At 40.1% G+C, this 27,310-nt stretch overlaps 1 protein-coding gene across 2 annotated transcripts in view; it reads left to right on the top strand.

Moving 5' to 3' along the window:
- The window catches only part of RELN (reelin), an 865,607-nt gene that overhangs the window by 619,884 nt on the left and 218,413 nt on the right, over window positions 1–27,310 (top strand). For both annotated transcript variants that reach the window (XM_073619618.1, XM_073619617.1), the window contains exon 25: window positions 19,306–19,511. In XM_073619618.1, coding sequence (XP_073475719.1) covers window positions 19,306–19,511 — 206 coding nt within the window. The remainder of the gene's footprint in view (window positions 1–19,305; window positions 19,512–27,310) is intronic.

Here is a 27,310-nt window from a genome sequence, read left to right as displayed (position 1 = left end):
TTTCGGGATGGGGATCTCTGGGCTGCCCGATGTTGTGTGGGGACTTTCTCTTGGTGCCCTTTGGGTGGTGGGGGAGGTCAGTCTATACTGTCAGCTCGCAAACATATATATATATATATATCTATTTAAATGATATTTTTTCTATTGTATTATTTATTCGATTACATCTACTGATTGTTATGTCATTTTCACAGAATTATTGTAGCGTTCTAGGTATTAACAACCTATCCCTGAAGAAGCCAACACTGGCGAAACATGTCGGATAATTAAAATACCTACCCTTCGCATTGGCCGTCACACCCATGAGGCCAAGCCCTGTGAAGTTCACTACAGATATGTTTTTAGCATTTATGCACACCTTGATTTTGTAATCTTTCTGTTTATATTTTTTATATACTTGATATGTCTTAATAAAAATTATTTATTTTAAAAAATATACTGTGTTTTTCCTGGCACCGTCATAATCCCCATATTCCCTTCCTCTGACTTTATCACTAAACGCATAACTGCAGCATTCACAGAGTCAGGCCTGATCTCTGCGATCGCTAACAGTTTTTTTGGTAGCGTTTTGGTGAACTGGCAAGCACCAGCCCCAGGCAGCGTCAGGTTAGTGCCAGTAGCGATAACACCCACGCACGCACCGTACACCTCCCTTAGTGGTATAGTATCTGAACGGATCAATATCTGATCCGATCAGATCTATACTAGCGTCCCCAGCAGTTTAGGGTTCCCAAAAACACAGTGTTAGCGGGATCAGCCCAGATACCTGCTAGCACCTAGCGTTTTGGTGAACTGGCAAGCACCAGCAACATAGTACACCCCGGTCGTAGTCAAACCAGCACTGTAGTAACACTTGGTGATGTGGCGAGTCCCATAAGTGCAGTTCAAGCTGGTGAGGTGGCAAGCACAAGTAGTGTCCCGCTGCCACCAAGAAGAAGACAAACACAGGCCCGTCGTGCCCATAATACCCTTCCTGCTGCATTCGCCAATCCTAATTGGGAACCCACCACTTCTGCAGCACCCATACTTCCCCCATTCACATCCCCAACCAAATGCAGTCGGATGCATGAGAGGCATTTTCTTTATGTCCTCCCGAGTACCCCTACCCAACGAACCCCCCCAAAAAAGATGTCGTGTCTGCAGCAAGCGCGGATTTAGGCGTGACACCCGCTATTATTGTCCCTCCTGTCCTGACAATCCTGGTCTTTGCATTGGTGAATGTTTTGAACGCTACCATACACTAGTTGAGTATTAGCGTAGGGTACAGCATTGTACAGACTAGGCACACTTTCACAGGGTTTCCCAAGATGCCATCGCATTTTGAGAGACCCGAACCTGGAACCGGTTACAGTTACAAAAGTTACAGTTACAAAAAAAAGTGTAAAAAAAACCCACAAAAAAATATATAAAAAAAAAAAAAAAATAGTTGTCGTTTTATTGTTCTCTCTCTCTCTATTCTCTCGCTATTGTTCTGCTCTTTTTTACTGTATTCTATTCTGCAATGTTTTATTGTTATTATGTTTTATCATGTTTGCTTTTCAGGTATGCAATTTTTTATACTTTACTGTTTACTGTGTTTTATTGTTAACCTTTTTTTGTCTTCAGGTACGCCATTCAGCTGCAGCGCGGATTTATTTATCTTGACAGCAACAGCGTTTGCTCCCACGATATATAAAGCCGTGACTCCAGCGGAGGTGATATATGCCGAAGCATGGGGCAGCAGGGGCGGAGGAGCGATTTGCTCCTACCTTTTGCGGGAGGATGCCCCCATGCTTCGGCATATATAAATGGTGCATGTATGCCCATCATTAGAAGTGGGTGGATGAAGGGAGGTATTCTAATGGTGGGCATACCCACCGATCAATCTCTTTTTTTCGTTCAGCCCACAGGCTGCATGAAAAAAAAAATTAAAATATATGCCCAACAAGGACCAGCAACGTACTGGTATGTTGCTGGACTTTGAGTGGTTATACCAGAATGAGGCCTGCAGGTTTAGGTATCATCTTGGTATCATTTTTTTCAGGCAGTGGTCGGCTTTCATGTAAAAACAATCCTAGCAGCTAATTAGCCTCTAGACTGCTTTTACAAGCAGTGGGAGGGAATGACTCCCCCACCGTCTTCCATGTTTTTCTCTGGCTCTCCTGTCCCAACAGGGAACCTGAGAATGCAGCCGGTGATTCAGCCAGCTGACCATAGAGCTGATCAGAGACCAGAGTGGCTCCAAACATCTCTATGGCCTAAGAAACCGGAAGCCAGGAGCATTTCATGACTTAGATTTCGCCAGATGTAAACAGCGCCATTGGGAAATTGGGAAGGCATTTTATCACACCGATCTTGGTGTGGTCAGATGCTTTAAGGGCAGAGGAGAAATCTAGGGTCTAATAGACCCCAATTTTTTCAAAAAAGAGTACCTGTCACTACCTATTGCTATCATAGGGGATATTTACATTCCCTGAGATAACAATAAAAATTATTAAAAAAAATGAAAGGAACAATTTAAAAATATAATAAAAAAGCAATATTAAAAAAAAAAAAAAAAAAAAAAAAGCACCCCTTTCTCCCCCTGCTCTCGCGCAAAGGCGAGCGCAAGCGTCAGTCTGGCGTCAAATGTAAACAGCAATTACACCATGCATGTGAGGTATCACCACGAAAGGTCAGATCGAGGGCAGTAATTTTAGCAGTAGACCTCCTCTGTAAATCTAAAGTGGTAACCTGTAAAGGCTTTTAAAGGCTTTTAAAAATGTATTTAGTTTGTCCCCACTGCACGTTTGTGCGCAATTTTAAAGCATGTCATGTTTGGTATCCATGTACTCGGCCTAAGATCATCTTTTTTATTTCATCAAACATTTGGGCAATATAGTGTGTTTTAGCATTAAATTTTTAAAAAGTGTGTTTTTTTCCCCAAAAAATGCATTTGAAAAATCGCTGCGCAAATACTGTGTGAAAAAAAAATATGAAACACCCACCATTTTAATCTGTAGGGCATTTGCTTTAAAAAAATATATAATGTTTGGGGGTTCAAAGTAATTTTCTTGCAAAAAAAAAATAATTTTTTCATGTAAACAAAAAGTGTCAGAAAGGGCTTTGTCTTCAAGTGGTTAGAAGAGTGGGTGATGTGTGACATAAGCTTCTAAATGTTGTGCATAAAATGCCAGGACAGTTCAAAACCACCCCAAATGACCCCATTTTGGAGAGTAGACACCCCAAGCTATTTGCTGAGAGGCATGTCGAGTCCATGGAATATTTTATATTGTGACACAAGTTGCGGGAAAAAGACACATTTTTTTTTTTTTTTGCACAAAGTTGCCACTAAATGATATATTGCTCAAACATGCCAATAGAATATGTGAATTTACACCCCAAAATACATTCTGTTGCTTCTCCTGAGTATGGGGATACCACATGTGTGAAACTTTTTGGGAGCCTAGCCGCGTATGGGACCCCGAAAACCAAGCACCGCCTTCAGGCTTTCTAAGGGCGTACATTTTTTATTTCACTCTTCACTGTCTATCACAGTTTCGGAGGCCATGGAATGTCCAGGTGGCACAACCTCCCCCCCCCCCCCAAATGACCCTATTTTGGAAAGTAGACACCCCAAGCTATTTGCTGAGAGGTATAGTGAGTATTTTGCAGACCTCACTTTTTGTCACAAAGTTTTGAAAATTGAAAAAAGAAAAAAAAATTTTTTTTTTCTTGTCTTTCTTCATTTTCAAAAACAAATGAGAGCTGCAAAATACTCACCATGCCTCTCAGCAAATAGCTTGGGGTGTCTACTTTCCAAAATGGGGTCATTTGGGGGGGGGGGGTTGTGCCACCTGGGCATTCCATGGCCTCCGAAACTGTGATAGGCAGTGAAGAGTGAAATCAAATATTTACGCCCTTAGAAATCCTGAAGGCGGTGATTGGTTTTCGGAGCCCCGTACGCGGCTAGGCTCCCAAAAAGTACCACACATGTGGTATCCCCGTACTCAGGAGAAGCAGCTGAATGTATTTTGGGGTGCAATTCCACATATGCCCATGGCCTGTGTGAGCAATATATCATTTAGTGACAACTTTTTGTACATTTTTTTTTTTTTTTGTCATTATTCAATCACTTGAGACAAAAAATATTAATATTCAATGGGCTCAACATGCCTCTCAGCAATTTCCTTGTGGTGTCTACTATCCAAAATGGGGTAATTTGGGGGGGGCGGTTGTACTGCCCTGCCATTTTAGCACCTCAAGAAATGACATAGGCAGTCATAAACTAAAAGCTGTGTAAATTCCAGAAAATGTACCCTAGTTTGTAGACACTATAACTTTTGCGTAAACCAATAAATATACGCTTTTTGACTTTTTTTTTACCAAAGACATGTGGCCGAATACATTTTGGCCTAAATGTATGACTAAAATTGAGTTTATTGGATTTTTTTTTATAACAAAAAAGTAGAAAATATCATTTTTTTTCAAAATTTTCTGTATTTTTCCGTTTATAGCGCAAAAAATAAAAACCGCAAAGGTGATCAAATGCCATCAAAAGAAAACTCTATTTGTGGGAAGAAAAGGACGCAAATTTCGTTTGGGTACAGCATTGCATGATCTCGCAATTAGCAGTTAAAGCGACGCAGTGCCAAATTGTAAGAAGTGGTCTGGTCAGGAAGGGGGTAAATCCTTCCGGGGGTGAAGTGGTTAATAGGCCCACCCAGATTTGTTTCCTGGAGATAACTACCGTGATTTTCTATGCACCTCCTGCCTTTTCTACTACCTTCTGATTCTGTTCTTTTTTGCTCATTCTCCTCCTGTCTGGCTTTAAACTTTTCTACTGCCTTGACAGGTTTTGTGTTAGTCTCCTCTAGCTCCCCCAACTGGCTTAAAAGAGTAGTTGCTTCATGAGTCTTGCTGTTTTATCCCAGACCTCCCAGGAAGGACAATAAAGGAGCCCTGAGATTAACTACTTGCGGACTGCCCACCATCGTTGTACGTTGGCTGTTTGAAGGGGAATACCGTTGTTATGACAGCAGCTAGCTGCCATAACCCTGGTATCCTCTTCAACAGTGGGCGGTCCAATTTCAGATAAAAGTGGTCTCTGTGGCGGATTAGCTGCAAGATCAATTTAATCGGGGGCGGGAGAGGGCTTCCCCTCACACTTCAGTCAACTCTGCTGCTTATCGGAGCCGTCGGTAGCAGCGGAGACAATCAGGTCTTTTCTCCTGTGAGGCCTGAAGCCAAGTGAGGGAAAGATGGGCACAACTCGGCTCCATACCATTGGATGGCGGAAGCGTCGTCAAACGTCACTTCCGCCCAATGGTCTTAAAGGGCAATTTTTTTTTTTTTGTAAAATAAAAAGACATTTATTTTTTATTGCATTTTAGTGTAATTGTGAGAACTGAGGTCTTTTTGATTCCAGACCTCACATTAAAGAGGTCCTGTCATGCTTTTTTTTCTATTACAAGGGATGTTTACAAAAAATAAAAAGTAAAATAAATAAGAAAAAAAAACAAAGCGCCAAAGAAATCTAAATATTGATATGAGTAAGTATGAAAATTGACAATTGACAGCTACAGTGAATACAACTTTGCAAGTGCAAAATGATACTAGTAAAGAAAATAAATATACCGCGCTAAGTGCCAAAAATGTTGAATAAATATCACATTTGAAACCGATGTGACTTTGAAAAAAATCGCTAAAAAGTTCCATGCAGATAATTTGTTGCAAACATCAATGACCTTGAAGCAATAAAAGTTCCAAATCCCAAGTAAAGTGCTTGTGCTATACAAAGTGGATACGAATCCGAGTACTTGATATCTGCTCACAAGACGGTGCCCCCACATAGATGTGAACTCATCCCTCCAAGTGGACCAACTATTTCTAGTTTGGTCAAACATGCATGTGGGGCAGTCCCCGTGGATTTTCTGTGGGCTGATATGGTTTAACCACTTCAGCCCCGGAGGATTTGGCAGCTGAATGACCACAGGACTTTTTACAATTTGGCACTGCTTTGCTTTAACTGGTAATTGCGCAGTCATCCAATGTTGTACCCAAACGAAATTTGTGTCCTTTTTTCCCACAAATAGAGCTTTCTTTTGATGGTATTTGATTGCCTCTGCGATTTTTATTTTTTGTGATATAAACGGAAAAAGACCGAAAATTTTGAAAAAAAAATGATATTTTCTACTTTTTGTTATAATAAAAATTTAATAAACTCAATTGTAGTCATACATTTAGGCCAAAATGTATTCAGCCACATGTCTTTGGTAAAAAAAATGTGTATTTATTGGTTTGCACAAAAGTTATAGCGTCTACAAACTAGGGTACATTTTCTGGAATTTACACAGCTTTTAGTTTGACTGCCTATCTCATTTCTTGAGGTGCTAAAATGGCAGGGCAGTACAGCCCCCCCCCCTCCCCAAATGACCCCATTTTGAAAGTAGACACCCCAAGCTATTTGATGAGAGGCATGTTGAGTCCATGGAATATTTTATATTTTGCCACAAGTTGCGGGAAAATGAATTTTGTTTTTTTTGCACAAAGTTGTCACTAAATGATCTATTGCTCAAACATGCCATGGGCATATGTGAAATTACACCCCAAAATACATTCTGCTGCTTTTCCTGTGTACAGGGATACCACATGTGTGAGCCTTTTTTGGAGCCTAGCCGTGTACAGGACCCCAAAAACCAATCACCGCCTTCAGGCAGTCATAAACTAATAGCTGCGTAAATTCCAGAAAATGTACCCCAGTTTGTAGACGCTAACCAATAAATATACATTTTTTTTACCAAAGACATGTGGCTGAATACATTTTGGCCTAAATGTATGACTAAAATTGAGTTTATTAATTTTGTTTAATAACAAAAAGTAGAAAATATCATTTTTTTTCAAAATTTTCGGTCTTTTTCCGTTTATATCACAAAAAATAAAAATCGCAGGGGCAATCAAATACCATCAAGTGCTATCTTGGCATTTTATGACCTTCAAAACTGTGATAGGTAGTGAGGAGTAAAATCAAAAATTTACACCCTTCGAAGGCGGTGAAAAGTGTAATTTTCTCGAAACTTGTGACAAAATATAAAATATTCCATGGACTCAACATGCCTATCAGCAAATAGCTTGGGGTGTCTACTTTACAAAAAGGGGTCATTTGGGGGGGGGGTTTGAACTGTACTGGCATTTTATGCACAACATTTAGATGCTTATGTCACACATCACCCACTCTTCTAACCACTTGAAGACAAAGCCCTTTCTGACACTTTTTGTTTGCATGAAAAAACATATTTTTTTGCAAGAAACTTACTTTGAACCCCCAAACATTATATATTGTTTTAAAGCAAAGGCCCTACAGATTAAAATGGTGGGTAATGCAATTTTTTTTTCACACAGTATTTGCGCATCGATTTTTCAAACGCAATTTTTTGGGAAAAAACACACTTTTTTAATTTTAATGCACTAAAACACACTATATTGCCCGAATGTTTGATGAAATAAAAAAGATGATCTTATGCCGAGTACATGGATACCAAACATGACATGCTTTAAATTGCGCACAAACGTGCAGCGGCGACAAACTACATACATTTTTAAAAGCCTTTAAAAGCCTTTACAGGTTACCATTTTAGATCTACAGAGGAGGTCTACTGCTAAAATTACTGCCGTCGATCTGACCTTTGTGGTGATACCTCACATGCATGGTGCAATTGCTGTTTACATATGATACCAGACCGACGCTTGCGTTCGCCTTTGCGCATGAGCACGGGGGGACAGGGGTGCTTTTTTTTTTTTTTTTTTTTTTTTTTTTTTAATATTGCTTTTTTATTATATTTTTAAATTGTTCCTTTCATTTTTTTAAATCATTTTTATTGTTATCTCAGGGAAAGTAAATATATCCTATGATAGCAATAGGTAGTGACAGGTACTCTTTTTTGAAAAAATTGGGGTCTATTAGACCCTAGATTTCTCCTTTGCCCTCGAAGCATCTGACCACACGAAGATTGGTTGTGATAAAATGCTTTTCCAATTTCCCAATGGCGCTGTTTATATCCGGTGAAACCTAAGCCATGAAATGCTCGTAGCTTCCGGTTTCTTAGGCCATAGAGATGATTGGAGCCATTCTGGTCTCTGATCAGCTCTATGGTCAGCTGGCTGAACTACCGGCTGCATGCTCGGGTTCCCTGTTGGGACAGGAGAGCCCGAGAAAACCATGGAAGATGGTGGGGGGGGGCGTTCCCTCCCACTGCTTATAAAAGCAGTGTAGAGGCTAATTAGCTGCTAGGATGCTTTTATATGAAAGCCGACCGCTGGCTGAAAAGAATGATACCAAGATGATACCTAAACCTGCAGGCATTATTCTGGTATTACCACTCAAAGTCCAGCAACATACCAGTATGTTGCTGGTCCTTGTTGGGCATACATTGTAATGTTCGTTTTTTTCATGCAGCCTGTGGGCTGAACGGAAAAAAGAGATTCATCAGTGGGTATGCCCACCATTAGAATACCGCTTTTCATCCACCCACTTCTAATGATGGGCATACATGCACCATTTTTTTTAACTGTGGTGGTGAAATCACCTCCGACAGCGCTGGAGTCACGGCTTTACGTATCGTGGGAGAAAACGCTGTTGCTGTCAAGATAAATAAACCTGTGCTGCAGCTGAATGGCGTACCTGCTAAGCAAATAATGGTTAACAATAAAACAAAGTAACATTACAGTATAACAGTAATGCCGCGTACACACGATTGGACATTCCGACAACAAAATCCATGGATTTTTTCTGACAGATGTTGGCTCAAACTTGTCTTATACATATACACATACACACTCATACACATGGTCACACAAATCTTGTTGGAAATTTCGAACGTTAAGAACGTGGTGACGTACAACATGTACAACGAGCCGAGAAAAATGAAGTTCAGTAGCCAGTGCGGCTCTTCTGCTTGATTCCGAGCATGCGTGGAACTTTGTGCGTCGGAATTGTGTACACACGATCGGAATTCACGACAACGGATTTTGTTGTCGGAAAATTTGAGATCCAGATCTCAAATTTTGTGTGATGGAAATTCCGATGGAAAATGTCTGATGGAGCCTACACACGGCCGGAATTTCCGACAACAAGCTCCCATCGAACATTTTCCGTTGGAAAATCTGACCGTGTGTACGGGGCATGAGACTTACCATACCTGCAAAACAAATACATCAAAACATAGTAAAAATAAAACATTGCAATCTGTGCCTAAAAAAATATATGCCGAAGCATGGGGGCAATCCGCCCCTAATGTTAGGAGCAAATCGCTCCTCCACCCCTGCTGCCCCCATGCTTCGGCATATATGCTCTTTTTTTTAACTGTTGTGATGAAATCACCTAAAAGCACTGGAGTCACGGCTTTATGTATCGTGGGCGCAAATGCTGTTTCTGCCAAGATAAATAAACCCGTGCTGCAGCTGAATGGTGTACCTGCTAAGCAAATGATGGTTAACACTAAAACAAACATTACAGTATAACATACCATACCTGCAAAGCAAATCCAATAAAACATAGTAAAAATAGAGAGAACGATAGATATAGAACAATATTGAGCGAACAGTAGAGCGGACAGTAGAGAGCGAACATAAGAGAGAGAACAATAGAGAGAGAGGAGGAAAATACAACCACAACTATTTATGGATTTTTTTAATTTTATATATTTTTTTGTGTTTTTTGTGTGTTTTTTCACTTTTTTCACTTTTATAAAAACTGTAAAAAACTGTAAACTGAACATTGCAGATTAGAGTCTCTCAAAATGTGATGGCCATCACATCTTTCGAGACCCCGAGACCCTGTGTTAGTGTGCCTAGCACTGTGTGGTGCTGTACCCTACACTAAAACTCCACTAGTGTGTGGTAATGTTTGAAACATTCATCAATGCAGAGACCAGGTTGATCAGGACAGGAGGGACAATAAAAGCGGGTGTCATGCCTAAATCCGCGTTTGCTGCAGACACGACATCTTTTTTGGGGGTTTCTTTGGGTAGGGGTACCAGGGAGGACAAAAAGAAAATGCCTCTCATGCAGCCGGCTCACTGCATTTGGATTGGGAAGTTGGGCAAGAGCACCGTCTGGAAACAGAAGGGCTCTGACGATCTCTTCCTGGAATTTAAGGAAGGATCCAGTCTGTCCTGAAGCTTTGTATAGCACATGAGCATTCAGCAAAGCCAATTGAAATAAATAAACAGACACTTTTTTGTACCAGCGTCTGGCCTTACGGGTAATTAGGTATGGCGCCAACAACTGGTCGTTGAGGTCCACCCCTCCCATGTTAAGCTTGATTTCGTGAACACAGAGGCCTTTCTACACAACACCAGTTGCCGTAGGAATTTGGACTGCCGTGTCCTCATGAAGCAAGGTCAGAACGAAAACATTTCGTGAATACCTCCACTTCACTGCTAACAAATTATTACACCTCAAGCAGGCTCTCTCCCCCCTTCTAAGTCGGGATTCTAAAAGCCGTTGGGGGAAGCCCTGATGATTAGATCGCACGGTGCCACATGCGCCAATTCCATAATCAAAAAGGTGACTAAAAAGTGTCTCGCTCGTGTAATAATTGTCCACGTACAAGTGGTACCCCTTTCCGAATAAGGGTGACACCAAGTCCCACACTATCTTACCAGCGCTCCCTATGTAATCTGGGCAGTTCTCCGGCTCTATGTGACTATCTCTTCCCTCGTAAACCATAAAACTATATATATAGCCTGTGGCCCTGTCACAGAGCTTATACATCTTGACCCCGTATCTGGCACGCTTGCTGAGAATATACTGTTTGATAGACAAGCGGCCAGAAAACTTAATCAGGGACTCATAAACGCAGACAACTTGATCGGGAGTAAACAAGGATGCAAAACGTTGGTTGAAGTGGTTTATGAGGGGCCGAATTTTGTAGAGCCGATCAAATCCAGGGTCACCCCGAGGACGACAGAGTTCATTGTTGCTGAAGTGCATGAACCGCAAGATCTGCAGAGAACATGGGCGTATGGTGAATTGGGTCAGTGGACCAATATGACCTCAACTCGCTCTTTTTGGTTATGCCCATGAGGAGGGATAGGCCCAGAAAGGTCCTAAATTCGGAAACTGTAATTGGTCTCCAATCTCTGGCAAGAGTCAGCTGGGGATTAGCAGCGATGAATTGACCAGCATATTATAAATTGCTTTTGTCCACAATAGATCTATAGAGATCTTCGGTGAAAAACAGCGACTAAAAATCAAGTGACATAAACTCAACTGTTTCCACCTGAATTTCAGGTTGGCTAGTGAATGGGGGAAGTACGGGTGCCGCAGAAGTGGTGGGTTCCCAATTAGGATTGGCGAATGCAGCAGGAAGGGCACTATGGGCTCGATGGGCCTGTGTTTCTCTTCTGCTTGGTGGCAGCGGGACACTACTCGTCCTTGCCACTTCGCCAGTTTAAACTGCACTTATGGGACTCGCCACGTCACCAAGTGTTACTGAAGTGCTGGATGTATGACCAGGATGTACTAGGCCGCTGGTGCTTGCCAGTTCACCAGAAGGAATAGCGGCGCTAGTACTGGCTCTCTGCTCCATACGAGGGACCTGTGGTTCTTGCACCTCAACGACAGCAGAAGAAGATCGGGGTCGGGTACGCCTGACCTTGGCAGGGACCACTACTCCGTCATCAGAGCTATCTGTCAGGGTGCCGCTGCTGTCTACAGGTTCTGAGCCTGAATCTGACAGATGAGTGACTTCCTCTTCACTATCTGTCATGCTCAGAAATGTGTAGGCCTCTTCACTAGTGTACCCTAGATTTGACATTTTGGTCTCTAAATTTACTGGTACACTAGTGAGACTCACAGGTAAAAAAGCTCCTGACTGTTAGCGACTGATTCACACACTACCAAAAAACTGTTAGCGTTCGCAGGGATTAGGCCTGACTCTGCGAACGCTGCAGTTATGTGTTTTGTAAGTGACAGTGATCAATTGATACTGTACTTGGGTGGGCTGGGCTGGCCGGAGGGGCTAAACGCAGGTGCTAGCAGGTATCTGGGCTGATCCTGCTAACACTGCGTTTTTGGGAACCCTAAACTGCTGGAGATGCTAGTATAGATCTGATCAGATCAGATATCGATCCATTCAGACACTATACTACTAAGGGAGGCGTATGGTGCGTGTGTGGGTGTTAGCGGTACTGGCACTAATCTGACACTGCATGGGGCAACACAGACCCTATCTGATGCTAAAACCTAACTTTGATCACCCGCCGGGTGATCAGGGGGTTAAACCTTTATTGGGTAAAATACGGCGAGTGCCCTGACACTATAAAAAATAAACTAACTATACTGTGTCACCCGTGACACTTATACTGTGATCACAGGTGACAGGGTAATCAAGGGGTTAAACCTTTATTAGGGGGGTTAGGGGCGGTCCCTAGACCTATCTGGGCCTAAGACTAATCACCCTAACACTGATTTTTGTCACTAATGACACTAGTACAGCGATCAAAAAAAAATATGATTGCTGTACTGGGTGACACAGTGACAGGTGGTGAAGGGGTTAACTCGGGGGGTAATCGGGGGGTGAATTGTGTGTCTACGTGACCTGGTGTCAGTGTAGTGTTGGTGCAACTCACTGTTTGATGCTCTCTCCTCTCGGTCTGGAATGAAAAGACCAACACGAGGAGAGATGACATCACTTCCCCTGTCAGTGTTTACAGTTACACAGACAGGGGAAGGATCTTATTCGTCAGGAGCGATCACCAGGTCCAGGCCAGATTTCATTGGCCTGGGCCTGGGGATCGATCAGTTCCTGATCGAATCTGATTGCAGTGGACGGCCAAGGGGCGCACGCACGCGCCCCCCACACAGCCGCACGCATCACGTATATTAACGTGATTTTGCACAGCCGGACCAACCTGCCGCAGTAAAACTGCGGATGGTCCGGAACTGGTTAACCACTACACATCCGCGCTATGGCCGAATGACGGCCACAGCGCGGACCTGAATCCCGGGAGGCCTCCCCTGTGCACGCTCCCTGCGCCGAGCGCGCTGTGATCACCGAGTCACTGAGACTCGGCTGATCACCGATCCAAGTAAGGGGCCAGTCTCGGCCCCTTACCATGTGATCAGCTGTCAGCCAATGACAGCTGATCACATGATGTAAACAAAAGATCGGTAATCGTTTTTTTTCTACTCACGCTGACAGCAAGAGTAGAAAAAAAAGCCGATCACCGGCTCGGATGTAAGGGACATCGGTCCCCAAGTGGAAGAGGCACATCTGCCTCATCAGTGCCACCAAATAGTGCCACCTAACAGTGCCCACAGTGCTACCTAACAGTGCCCACAGTGCCACCTAACAGTGCCCACAAGTGCCACCTATCAATGCCCACCTGTAGTGCCAATCAGTGCCACCTGGCAGTGCTGCCCATCACTGCCACCCATCAGTGCCCATCACTGCCACCTATCAGTGCCCATCACTGCCGCCTCATCAGCGTACATCAATGAAGGAGAAAAATGACCCGTTTTACATTTTTTATAACAAAATATAAAAAAATTGAAAAATTGAAAGAAAAAAAATTCATTTTTTTACATTTTTTTAACAAAAAGTAAAAACTGCAGAGGTGATCAAATACCACCAAAAGAAAGCTCTATTTGTGGGAAAAAAAATTATAAAAATTTCATTTGGGTACAGTGTTGTATGACCGCGCAATTGTCGTTCAAAGTGCGTCAGCGCTGAAAGCTGAAAATTGGTCTGAATAGGAGGGGGGTTTAAGTGCCCTGTAAGCAAGTGGTTAAGATAGTTGTTTCCTCATAAAAAATGGACGTAATAAGGAGTGCCTCATTCCTCTATGTGCTAGCGATGTTTGGGACAGATGTTCCTCATAAAAATGACAGAAAAAGCCTCATTGCGCAGCAACGTTTAAAACATTTATTCCAGATAAAAATAAACATGGTATTAGACTCACATGTAAGGGTGCCTAAAAGCCTGGCGCCCAGTGTAAATAGCAGATAAGTTCACAGGAAATCTGCCCATAAGCAGTGGTAAGCCGCCGCCACGGTATACTGGTTGATTTCCGGGTGTGTCTGGATGATGCGATAAAGCGGACCAACCTCTACATGTTTCAGCCAACCAGACAGGCCATTTTCAGGAAGTTGAATAAGTGATAAAAAAAAAAAGCTTGTGCGCAGAAGCGAACGCATACGTAAGTCGCACCCACATTTGAAAACGGTGTTTAAACCACACATGTGTGGTATAGCCATGATTGTTGGAGCAAGAGCAATAATTCTAGCATTCTCCTCTGTAACTCAAAACTGGTAACTTTTAGAAATTTTTAAACCTCGCTTATGGAGATTTTTAAGGGTCAAAGTTTGTCGCCATTCCACGAGCGGGTGCAAATATGAAGCGTGACATGTTGGGTATCAATTTACTCAGCGTAACATTATCTTTCACAATATAAAAAAAAATTGGGCAAACTTTACTGTTGTCTTATTTTTTATTTTAAAAAAGTGTATTTTAAAAAAAATATGCGCTTGTAAGACCGCTGACGCAAATACGGTGTGACATAAAGTATTGCAACGACTGCTATTTAATTCTCTAGGGTGTCTGAAAAAATTTATATATATATATATATATATATATATATATATATATATATATATATATAAAATGTTTGGGGGTTCTAAGTAATTTTCTAGCAAAAAAAAATTATTTTAACTTGTAAACAGCAAGTCTGAAAAATAGGCCCGGTCCTTAAGTAGTGCATTAGCACTTCATTAGCTTAGATTGCAGAGCAGACTTAAAGGGTTCAATTTATGGACCCATCCAGTTATATAACCCATCTCATGTAGCTTGGCAATACCTTTTCCTATTGTTCTCCACCAGTAGGTATTTTCCAGGTTACTAGGATTAGTGTATACCTAATCCCATCTCTCATGAGGTCTAACAGTGAAAAATTCACAGTAAACTCTCTGGGTTTTTGCAATTGCTGATGTAATTGTGGATAATGGATTAACACTTCATAGCCACTGTTTCCTTGCCTGACAAAACACTATCCACCCCTTCATCCCACAAACGTAGGAGTCAATTTAATAGGGATTCTCAGGACCTCTGTTTGTATTCCTTTTCCAGCTTATGGACTTCAGTTTGTGTAAATTCAAATTCCACATCTTTACTGTTGTGGTAATGTACCTCCCTGTCTGCCATGTCCTCTCTGTTTCTTCTTCCTCTTCCTGTACTTAGTGAAGGGACAATTTTTATTCCCCACTGGGTGAGCATCATCAGAAATATCAAAATCTATCCTCTCATCCTCGCCATTGCATCCCAGTTTTGGGATGTGACAATGGCATGTACCCTGGCTTTACTAACAGGTTTACAACCCTTCTTTTTCCTTAAGGCATTAATTGGTCATGAGAGCTTCACACCGTTGTTGCAAATCATCAGCCGACTAGCAGTTGAACATGCACACTCTAAAGTAACTGCTGGCTGGTCTTTTAATACTTCAGTATAGAGAGCATAAAGAAAGTACTAACCAACTTGGGACACTGTCTGCTTCTCTGCTTTTCTTAAATCAAAACCTTTAGACCCCTTTCACACCGAGGGCGTTTTGCAGGTGCTATAGCGTTAAAAATAGCGCCTGCAATCCGCCCTCAAACAGCTGCTCCATTGTCTCCAGTGTGAAAGCACGAGGGCTTTCACACTGGAGTGGTGCGCTGGCAGGACGTCAGGAAAAGTCCTGCCAGCAGCTTCTTTGGAGCGGTGAAGGAGCGGTGTGCGATAAGGCCACTATTGCGGCGCATTGCGGGCGGTTTTAACCCCTTCTCGGCCACTAGCGGGGGGTAAAAGCGCCCCGCTAGCGGCCGAGATGCGCCACAAAAATAGCCGCTAAAAATAGGAGCGTTTTACCGCCGACACTATGGGCGGCTCAGTGTGAAAGGGATCTGAAGGCGAAAGTCTACAAAATGATCTGAAACTTTATCGCCCAAGTCTTATTCAAGGGAGAAGCATGAGGAATCCACTGACTGGCCCAGTCTGGCCCAGGTAAGCATGTTGCATGCCCCCTCCTAGATACCAGAAACCTATCAGCCTTGCTTTTCCTAAACAACTCACATAGCATTTTTCTTATCATAAGCAACAGAAAACACTACAGAAAATATGGCTGCTTCTATTGAACTTTAGGGCAAATCCCCCCAGCCGCCAGTTGTTTTGATTTGTATATTTTAGGTCACTTTGTGGTAAAAGCAAGGAAACAAAAACCTCTTACTTATATAATGTAATTTACTAAACAATAATGCTGTAAATGCAAACTACTTACAATTGTAATAAAACAATACAAGACAAATAGAGTATTACAGGCATACAAACAACACATGAACACGCTACCTAAACTTCATAGCGAATGAGCATGAACAATGGTCTGTGTACAAAATGAATACACTAAACGTTACTTAGCTCAGGTTATAGCAACTTCACAATCTCCATAGGTAGCCAAGGCTCCAGGCTCTACTCTACAAGCAATTGCAAGAAATTGGGCACAAACATCATTCCCAGGTGAAGTTTCTTCTTTGGGCCTGTGAAGTCCCCTCTAGCACAGACTTTCCATTGTTGTTATGGAGCCCTCCTTTCAGCTTATGCTGCTGGCCTTTTATTTAGAAAATTTAGGTAGCCATTCCAAAGTGGGCATGTCCTACTTCAACTTTTTTTTTACAACAGTTTCTTGTGAGAGCATTTTCTAGCTCTTGATGGTACTGTTGTATCATACATACCATAGGTCAAATATGTCAAAAGGTCAAGCTATCGTTGACCCTTGTTTGGGCCCAACGTTTGACATGACTTCCTTTAGAAACAATAGAAGCGGCTAAAATGTGTACATTGCCCAATATATATATCAGACACCGCACAGTCAGCCCCCCTAACGTTCACAAACAATGCACCCCCCTGCCCATCCTTCTTAACTAACATACAATGCAGCCTGCTGCCATTGCCTTCAGTCACATATGATGAACCCCTCCCCACCCTCCACATACATGCATACAATGCAGTCCCCCTTCCCCTTAAATACATACAAAGAAGCTCACTACCAGAGTAAGTTACTGCAGTTCTCCTGAACATTTCGGCAGTCATAGTTTGGTGGGGCCACATGTTGTGCAGGAACAAGAAGTATTGTATAGGACTTAACTTTTCTGCCAGTGAAGATTGCACGGCTATGGGCGACACAGTGAAGGCCAGATGGGAAAGCACTCCAGATGCGGCTGTCAAGTTTCAAGGAGGCACAGCTTGCCATACAGCACCCCCGTGTGAAAACACTGCACCTGGAGCAGCTATCCCAACACCCTCCCTTGTCCAGACAGGTCATTATACTGTCCCATAGCATTCTGCAGGACACATGTAGTACAATTGTTATTTTAGACATTCACTTCATCATGGAGAAAGTCTACTATCAATACATCAATCAGGATACTAATAAAATATCTAATAAAAAATAATGGGTAAATGTTGTGTAAAGTGAAATCTTTCCAGAATATTCTAAAACTAATTTTAGCATTTGGAATTATTCTTGAAGCAGATTTTACTGCGATATTTTACGATATACCCCATATACAGTGGATAATAAAGGTCTACACGCCCCTGTTAAAATGTCAGGATTCTGTGATGTAAAAAAATTAGACAAAGATAAATCATTTCAGAACTTTTTCCACCTTTAATGTGACCTATAAACTGTACAACTCAATTGAACAACAAACTGAAATCTTTTAGGTGGAGGGAAGTAAAAATAAAAAAATAAAATAATATAGTTGCACACCCTTAAACTAAAACTTTGTTGAAACATCTTTTGATTTTATTACAGCACTCAGTCTTTTTGGGTATTAGTCTATCAACATGGCACATCTTGACTTGACAATATTTGCCCACTCTTCTTTGCAAAAACACTCCAAATCTGTCAGATTGCGAGGGCATCACCTGTGCACAGCCCTCTTCAGATCACCCCACAGATTTTCAATCGGATTCAGGTCTGGGCTTTGGCTGGGCCATTCCAAAACTTTAATCTTCTTCTGGTGAAGCCATTCCTTTGTTGATTTGGATGTATGCTTTGGGTCATTGTCATGCTGAAAGATGTTCAGCTTTCTAGCAGAAGCCTGAAGGTTTTGTGCCAATATTGACTGGTATTTGGAACTGTTCATAATTCCCTCTACCTTGACTAAGGCCCCTGTTCCAGCTGAAGTAAAACAGCCCAAAGCATGATGCTGCCACCACCATGCTTCACTGTGAGTATGGTGTTCTTTTGGTGATGTTTAGTGTTGTTTTTTGCTCCAAACATATCCTTTGGAATTATGGCCAAAAAGTTCAACCTTGGTTTCATCATGCCATAACACATTGTCGCACATGCTTTTGGGAGACTTCAGATGTGTTTTTGCAAAATTTAGCGGAGCTTGGATGTTTTTCTTTGTACGAGAAGGCTTCCGTCTTGCCTCTCTACTCCATAGCCCACACATGTGAAAAATACGGGAGATTGTTGTCACATGTACCACACAGCCAGTACTTCCGCGTTTATAGCTGTTTACAAAATGCAAGTGCCTCCAAACCAGAATTTTGATGGAGAGAATAATAAAGGGCCTAACAACCCATCCCCAGAGGGAACCAAAGTGGGTTTCATGGTTGTATAATAGAACAAAAGGCTGCCTGATGGTAGCACATACCTAACATGTGAAATTAAATCTAGATCACGGCAAGCAGGCCTGTCGATGCTAAGAGGGGATCCTATAAATAAAGATAGGAAAAAAGTGGCTATTGTTTGTAGAATTTTGAGGAAAATAATGACTTTAATCCGTTTTGGAAAAAGACTGTAACATAACAAAATGTGGAAAAAGTGAAGCGCTGTGAATACTTTCCAGATGCACTGTATATATTTTTTTATTTATTATACACAGTGCTACAAAATAAACATTATAATTTTATTCTTATAAGGCAAATATAAAATATTGTGTATGAAAATGTTAATGACACCTTCCCCTTTACACACACTGCATTCGGAAATGGGAATAATTTAATTGGTCCAGAAAGGCTGTCAAAAGTATGCTTTCATATTAGACAGTACAACATGCTTTTCAAATTATGGGACATACCTGTACTTTGTAATTATTGTTTATTTCTAAAATTAAGAGTTATACAAATGTCTAAATTACAGGTTTTAAAATATAAGCTTGTAAACAAAATAGGTTCAAATAAAAGTGACTAAAAATTATAGTCTCCCTTTAATTTCCTATTTTCATCACAAGCTCAGTATGAAGATTTGATTATAATTCTATGGAAATTAATCTTGCTATAATATATTTTGCTTGACTTTTTTCTAGGATGGCAGAAGACAGCTGGTTAGCTGGGACATGGACACAACATGGGTAGATTTCATACAATTCTATATACAGATTGGAGGAGACAGTCCATCTTGCAATAAACCAGACAGCAGAGAAGAGGGAGTTTTACTACAGTACAGTAATAATGGTGGCATAAATTGGCATCTACTCGCAGAAATGTACTTCTCTGATTTCACAAAACCAAAGTAAGTGCCATTCTATATATTTTATATACTCCGAAGCCAGATTTAAAACGGATTTCCAGATACACAACTATATAAACATTTAAAATGCATATATGTAAATCTTTTTTGAGTTTGTTATCCTGCTCAGCAAGAATTTGATTCACAGATCACTATCACTGGCTACTAAGCTGCCTCTACTGTTGGTTGGTTCAGCTTTACAGTTTCCTGTGTAACCCACCTGTTCATAGACATTAAACAAGCAATGGAATGGTGTTGATTAATTGTCAGATGAGTGGGCTGAAGGTACAGCATCAACATTGGAAGCTACTAAAACTAAACTAAGATTCAGGGTAGTCACTTGGCTATTTGTGGAGTGTTGTGTTTCACTCACAAGAACCATTGTTAACTGTTATGATTATTCAAGGGAAACAACCAGGCAAGTGTTTTAAGTAAAGGCCTTGGAATCACTTATAATTATGCCGTGGTTTCCAACACAGTGTTTTTGAATGTGTAAATTTGCAAGGTAATTAGTACCAAATCCTAGGCCATCAAGTAGACATAGTCCCGTGGTATTGCCCTTGTTTTTACTGAGAAAAAAGCAAAAGAACATGTCTTAAAATATGGTTTGGTGCCTTTCTTATTGTATGCCCATACATCACCCCTATTTTCAATTTCTAAATTAAAGGTTTTTCTGAACAAAAATATTAAAAACATACCTTGATCCCACTATGTATGTGTTAATACCTTCCCGCACAGATTATTGTACAATGACGGCCAGGCGGGAATACTGTTCTGGGAGGACGTTATATGACGTGTTCTTATCCACCTGAAGCGGTCGATGACAGGTCACTGTACCGGCCTGCTGCGAGTACCATGTGACCACTGTTGCCAATCTCAGCAGATCACATGACAGTTGTACACAATGAAAGGCTGCGTTACGAGCCTTTCATTGTGTACTGTTGTGATGAGCTCTATGATTGGTCACAGTCATCACATGGTACGGACAGGGCCAATCACAGCCCATCTATACCATGTGATTAACTGTAACTAATCACAATAGTAAACAGTGAATGAGTAGTTTTCGTTCAGAAAAAAATGGTTGCTGATAATAAATTCACAGTTATAAGCAACCATAGTGTGTTAAATCCTGATCCCCCCCCCCCCCGAGTAGTATGGTAACACTGTATTGCTCTTGTCACTGTATGTAAAAAAAAGGAAAAAATGTAATAAAAAATATTTAACCGCTTGCCGACCGGCTCACGCCGATATATGTTGGCAGAAGGGCACGTACAGGCAGATTAATGTACCTGTGCTATGCCCTTTGAGAAGCCGCCGTGACCTCCGTGAGTGTGATCACGGCTCACAGAGAGGAAGAACGGGAAAATGCTAATGTAAGCAAGCATTTCCCCATTCTGCCTAGTGACACTGACACTGATCATAGCTCCCTGTAATCGGGAGCAGTGATCAGTGTCATTTCACACATAGCCCCTCCCCCCACAGTTAGTAATCACTCCCTAGGACACACTTAACCCCTACAGTGCCACCTAGTGGTTAACCCCTTCACTACCAGTCCCATTTACACAGTAATCAATGCATTTTTAATTGCACTGACCGCTGTATAAATGTGAATGGTCCCAAAATCGCGCCAAAAGTGTCCGATCTGTCCGCCATAATGTTGCAGTCACGACAAAAATCGCTGATCGCCGCCATTACTAGTAAAAAAAAAATATTAATAAAAATACCATAAAACGATCCCCTATTTTGTAGACGCTATAACTTTTGCGCAAACCAATCAATAAATGCTTATTGCAATTTTCTTTACCAAAAATATGTAGAAGATCACGTCGTAAGTAAAAAATAATGCTTTTTTTCAAAATTGTTGCTTTTTTTTGTTTATAGCGCAAAAAATAAAAACCACAGTGGTGATTAAATAGCTCTATTTGTGTGGAAAAAAGAACGTCAATTTTGTTTGGGAGTCACGCAATTGTCAGTTAAAGCGACGCAGTGTCGAATCGCAAAAAGTGCTCTGGTCTTTGGGCAGCCAAATGGTCCGGGGCTTAAGTGGTTAAAAAAAAAAAAAGTTTTTTTGTTACATACTGTCACTAACTGTGACAAAAAATTACAACTTCAAAAAACTTGCCATGCCTCTTACTAAATACCTTGGACTGCCTAGTTTCCAAAAAGTGGTAATTTGAGAGATATTTTTACTCTCCTGGCATTTTTGTGCCTCAACAAATGAGGCCCGTCAGTACATCAGGATTGATCGATTTTCGGAAATATATACAATAGTTTATGGACTCTATAACTTTCCTACAGATTAATATACACTGATTTGGGTTATTTTCACCAAAGAAATATAGCAGTATACATTGTGGCCTAAATTCATAAAGAAAGATTATTTATTTGCAAAATTTTATAACAAAAATGAAGAAAAAACTTTTTTTTTTTTTTTGTTTATTTTGCAATAAATAAATAAAAAAACAAGCAATGATTAAATACCAGTGAAAGGAAACTCAATTTTTGTGAAAAAAAAGATAACTTTCATATGGGTACAGTGTTTTATGAAATAAAATGAATATCTGGCGCACGGGCAAACGGGTGGTTTGAAACAAAAAATATCCCTGACCTGTCCTGACCTGGTGTGTTCCTTGGCCCTCATGATGCTGTTTCTTCACTAAGGCTCTCTAACAAACCTCTAACACACAGGTAGACTCTATTTACTAATTAGGTGACTTCTGAAGGCAATTGGTTTCACTAGATTTTAGTTAGGGGTATCAGAGTAAAGGGGGCTGAATACAAATGCACGCCACACTTTTCAGATATTTAATTTGAAAACCATTCATAATTTTTGTATAAAATAATAATTGAAGCGCTTAACTCTATAATCAGTAAAAAAATTAAAAATGCTCAAACGTGTATATAAAGAACTAATCTTCCATCATAAAAATATAAATAATGAAAATTAGTAAGCTAAATGTGTACGTGATGTGATTAAACAAGAAGAACAACAATAACAATAAAAAAGACTGATATATATTATGTCCCAACAATTGTGGTTCTTGATTGATTAATTGGAGTGTCAGCTTGTCATTTAAACAATTCTTCCATCCACCTCCATTCTCATCAAGGACAGCTTACCACACCGTTGATTATATGTGAATCAAAGAAATGAACAAGGAAAAAAATCATTGCGCAATGAACTCCATGTAGTACACCAGCAAAAACACACTCAGAGGTTCACTCACGTGCGCCCAGTGGTTATAAAAGCATATGAAACAAGCATTAGCAATCAGCCGCTGTGAACGAGAGAAAGGATCGCTGCAGTGCACCGCTCAGTGTCAGCCTGCAGAGTGCGTCCTTGGCTCCTCCCACGCGTTGCGTCACCGTCACGTGACTTTCTCAAGGATACTCTCGAGGTGCCACGGTCTCAGTTTATAAGCACATAGGCTTCAAAGTAACCATGGATACAGCGTTGTTTGCTCAAGTCATCACCCTGCTTACTGCATGTGTTCATATGTTTCCATTTGAGTACATTTATTTTACAAACAAAAATGATTTAATAGTAACAAAAATACACATTAAAAACCGCTACATAGAAATGACATTTAAAACATTTAAAACCATTTAGAGAAATGACATTTTTAGAGCGCAAAGTATTATCCTGCACCCCCCAGTGGTGGCAGGTCGATATTGCACCATGAAACACTTATATATCATTCCCCAGCACCCACTTGCAGTGCTATACGAATCAAGGGAAAAAATGGATTCTCTCATATAGTGTCTGTTTTGTTTTTACAAACATAAAGTCATGTACATATATAGAGTATTAAAATATATATTAAATTAATTCTAGCGATATCAAGTATATATTAATCCCCAAATATAAACATATGTATATATTCATAAAAAATTTTATATAAAAGAATTTTTTTTAAAAAAATATATATATAAAAAAGCCATAAAATAAAAAATCCATGAATAAAAAACTCAGATTTGATAAAAACCACCAATTAATTGTTACCATGCAATAATAAAATTAATGGACTATTGTGATATTATTTATGAAAAATTAAAAATCATATATAAAACAATTCAGGTCGAATTCAGTATTCAAGCCATTAGGTTCAAGGGTACGCATCAAAAATATCCATTTAGACTCATTTTTGCTGAGTTCTCTAATCTTATTGGAGCCCCTCCAATGCGGTTTACATTTTTGGATTGCCCAGAACTTCAGGTCCCTGGGGTCTTTATTGTGGTGCATAGCAAAATGTCTAGATACACTATGCTTGGGATAAGCTTTTTTGATATTTTGGATGTGCTCTCTTATTCGTTTCCACATAGGTCTTTTTGTTCTACCTATATATTGGAGGGAACAAGAGCATTGTAGAACATACACCACACCTTCTGTTCTGCACGACACAAAGTCCTTAATCTCAAATTCTTTTCCTGTGCTAGTTGCTACAAACTTCTGACATTTGACACCGTTTTGGTTGGTGTTTCTGCAGGCATAACACCTTTTACAAGGGAAAAAACCTTTACCCTGAAAGAAGGACAAATCCGTTACTTTTTTAGGGGGGTCCGGTACATTTTTGGCGATTAAGCCCCTCAGGGTCGGAGCTCGCCTATATATAAATCTCGTTTTTTCTGGTAGAATATTTCCCAAAGTAGTGTCTGCTTTTAAAAGAGGCCAATGTTTTTTGATTATCTTCTCCATTTTTCTATGTTGAACACTGAAATCCATGATTAGAGGTATGTCATTCTTAGTTTCATTTACCTTAACCTTATCTTGGATCAGTAGTTCTCTAGATACCTGGTTTACTTCTGCAATTTTGTTTTCAATAAATTCTTTGCTATATCCTTTGTCTTCAAATCTCTTTCCCATCCAATGAGCTTGTTTAAGATATTCATTATTGTCCGAGCAATTTCTACGCAGGCGCACAAATTGTCCTTTTCGGAATATTAATTAACCAAGGCTCATGGTGACAACTATTTACTGGTATATAACTATTCCTCTCCACTGGCTTGAAGAATGTTCTGGTACTGATACAGTTTTCTTTCAGCTCTATAATTAAATCTAAGAAGTGAATTTTTTCCTCACTAATTTCATATTCCAGTTTGATGTTTTTTTGATTCAGATTCAGTTGCTGAAAAAATGAAGCTAAGCTAGATTCATCTCCTCTCCAGATTATAATGCAGTCATCTATGAATCTTTTATACATCACCAGTTCTTCTGGGGTATTTGAAAAAATTGCTTCCATCTCCCATTTAGCCATGAACACGTTGGCTACGCTTGGAGCGTATTTGGCTCCCATTCCTATACCCGTTAGTTGTCTATAATAATTTTCTCTGTACCAGAAGTAATTATGTTGTATTCCGAATGCCAGGCTCCTTAGGATAAATCTCTTTTGCTTCGAGATAAGATGGCTGTATTGATCCATGGCCCACTTTGATGCTTCAATTGCGTCACTATGCTCAATTATTGTATACAGTGAAGCTACGTCAGCTGTTGCTATGACATATTTCTCATCAGATCTCAATTTTAGGGTCTCCAGTATTTGTAGCAGATGTTTTGTATCCCTTAGATATGCCTGTGTTGCGGGTACTAGGGGTTGTAAAAATTTATCAACATATTCCCCCAGCCTTGCATTGATTGATTGTATCCCATTTATGATCGGTCTTCCAGGTGGTTGCTCTGCATTCTTATGAATTTTAGGAACCGTGTAAATTATAGGAACTCTGCAGGTGTCAGGCACTAGATAGTTAGATTCTTTTTTGGTTAGGATATTTTTATCTATTCCTTTTCGGATTAACTCAGATAATTCCCTTTTATATTCTTTGGTGGGGTTACTCATGAGTTTGATGTACGTATTGGTATCACTTAATTGTCCCAATAATTCCTGATGGTAGTATTCTTTTGATAGTATTACAATGCCCCCCCCTTTGTCTGCTGGTCTTATTATGATGTCCTTATTATCTTCCAGATGTTTAATTGCTTGTTGTACATGTCGGGGTTCTGAGATTCTTCTAAATTTCAATTGTTCAAAGTCTTTCATCACCATTCTATTGAACACTTCAATGTGTTCATTATTGGTTATGGTTAGATTAAAAAATGTTTTGTTTCTTAGATTACTATGCTTCACTCCTTCTGTATCTTCCAATTCTCTGTTGTTTACAGAAAGGGGTTTTGATAGCATATACTTCTTAATATTTAGTCTTCTTGTATATTTTTGTAAATCAATATACATTTGAAATGTATCCATATTCCTAGTAGGTGCGTCCCTTATCCAGTGCGATTAATTCGGCTTGTGTTAGATCTTTACCGCTGAGATTATATATACCTTCTCCTAGTGTTCTCTTTTTCTTTTTGACTTTCCATCCGGCTCGGCATCCCCTTTTCTGAGATTTGGACTTCTTTCTCTGTTGTTTTGTTCTACTTTGGGGGGGGGGATCTTCGTTCCTGCGCATTTCTAAAAAAGACCTTGACTGTTCTTCATCATTATAATTTCTTAGGGGCTCATATCTATTGGTGGTATGTATTGGACTTCTTCTTTCATCATCTTTGTAATGATCTTGATCTCTAGTTCAATTTCTATTAATATTAGGTTGATTTTCTCGATATTCATAAGAGTTCTGCTGATAGCCCTTTGGATCTCTCCTCTCATAATTCTGATACTGGTTAGTTGCTTCATCTCTATACATATACTGGTGGTTGTCTCTTGGTTATGTTGGTACTCTCTTGGCTCTGTCCAATTTGATTGTTGATAATATTCTTGTTCCCCATATCTAGGGTTCCTTCCATTATCACCCTGATACTGATAATGATATGGCCCATTTCTTGGTGATTGATATGGCCTGGGTTGATTGTGTGGTGATTGATATGGTCTATTGGGTCTCCTATTGCCATTATTGTTTTTCCAATAGGGTCTTCTTGGTGATTTATTTTTTGTTTTATTTCTCCACCAAGGTTTTGGGGTTCTTGGTCCATTATCTCCTCTATGTGTTTTTCTTTGTTCCGGTTCCATCTGTCTGTTGTATCTTGAGGTATCTGGTGTTCTCGATCTTCTCTCTTGAGTTCTATATTCTGTTTCTCTCCTGGGGTGATGATCCTCACCTCTCTCTCAGGGGAGGAGGCAATTGATCCTGTTTTTTCTTGTTTTACATTATTTTGCCAATTGAATACCTGTTCCAATTGGTAATCATTTGCATCTCTCAGATATTTCCTTTTTTTCCTTTGTTTTAGTTCTACATCCTTCTATTCTAGAATTTTATTTAATTGCTTAGTTAATGTTGTGAATGGTACTGTGTCTTTAAAAGGATCTAATGTGATTTTGCAATCAGCAATTTGTTGGTTAATCATGCTTAATTTCCTTTGTTTCCTTTTCAAAACAAAATGTACTAGATCTAATCCTTTATCGTTAAAAAATTTATACCATTAATTTACTCCATCTTGGTCTGTCAGACCATCACAAATGGGGACTTCCCATCTTAATCTTCTCGGGACCATGCTATCTTTAATGTATTGTTCATGGGTTGCAATGTCCCACCATAGGCTCACCTTTTTCTCCATCAGGTGGCCAAATTTTCTAAAATTGGTGTCTAAATCTCCTTTTTCTGTATTAGGTGCAGTTGAAAAAACATTTTCTAGATCAATCGTGTTTTTCTATAAAATCAAAAATATCCATCGCTGCAGCTATATGTGAAAATTTGAACAGTGAAACTAATGATAAAATATGAAAAAATACAAAGCGCTGTGATGGTTAAAATAGCAAAAATCAAACTGATCATATATAAGAGAAAGGCTGCTATCAATACCAGGTGCT

The sequence above is a fragment of the Aquarana catesbeiana genome, linkage group LG03, assembly GCF_042186555.1.
Source record: "Aquarana catesbeiana isolate 2022-GZ linkage group LG03, ASM4218655v1, whole genome shotgun sequence".
Lineage (NCBI taxonomy): Eukaryota > Metazoa > Chordata > Amphibia > Anura > Ranidae > Aquarana > Aquarana catesbeiana.
Note: the sequence above shows the minus strand (reverse complement) of the source record. Positions and strands in the feature narration are given on the sequence as shown.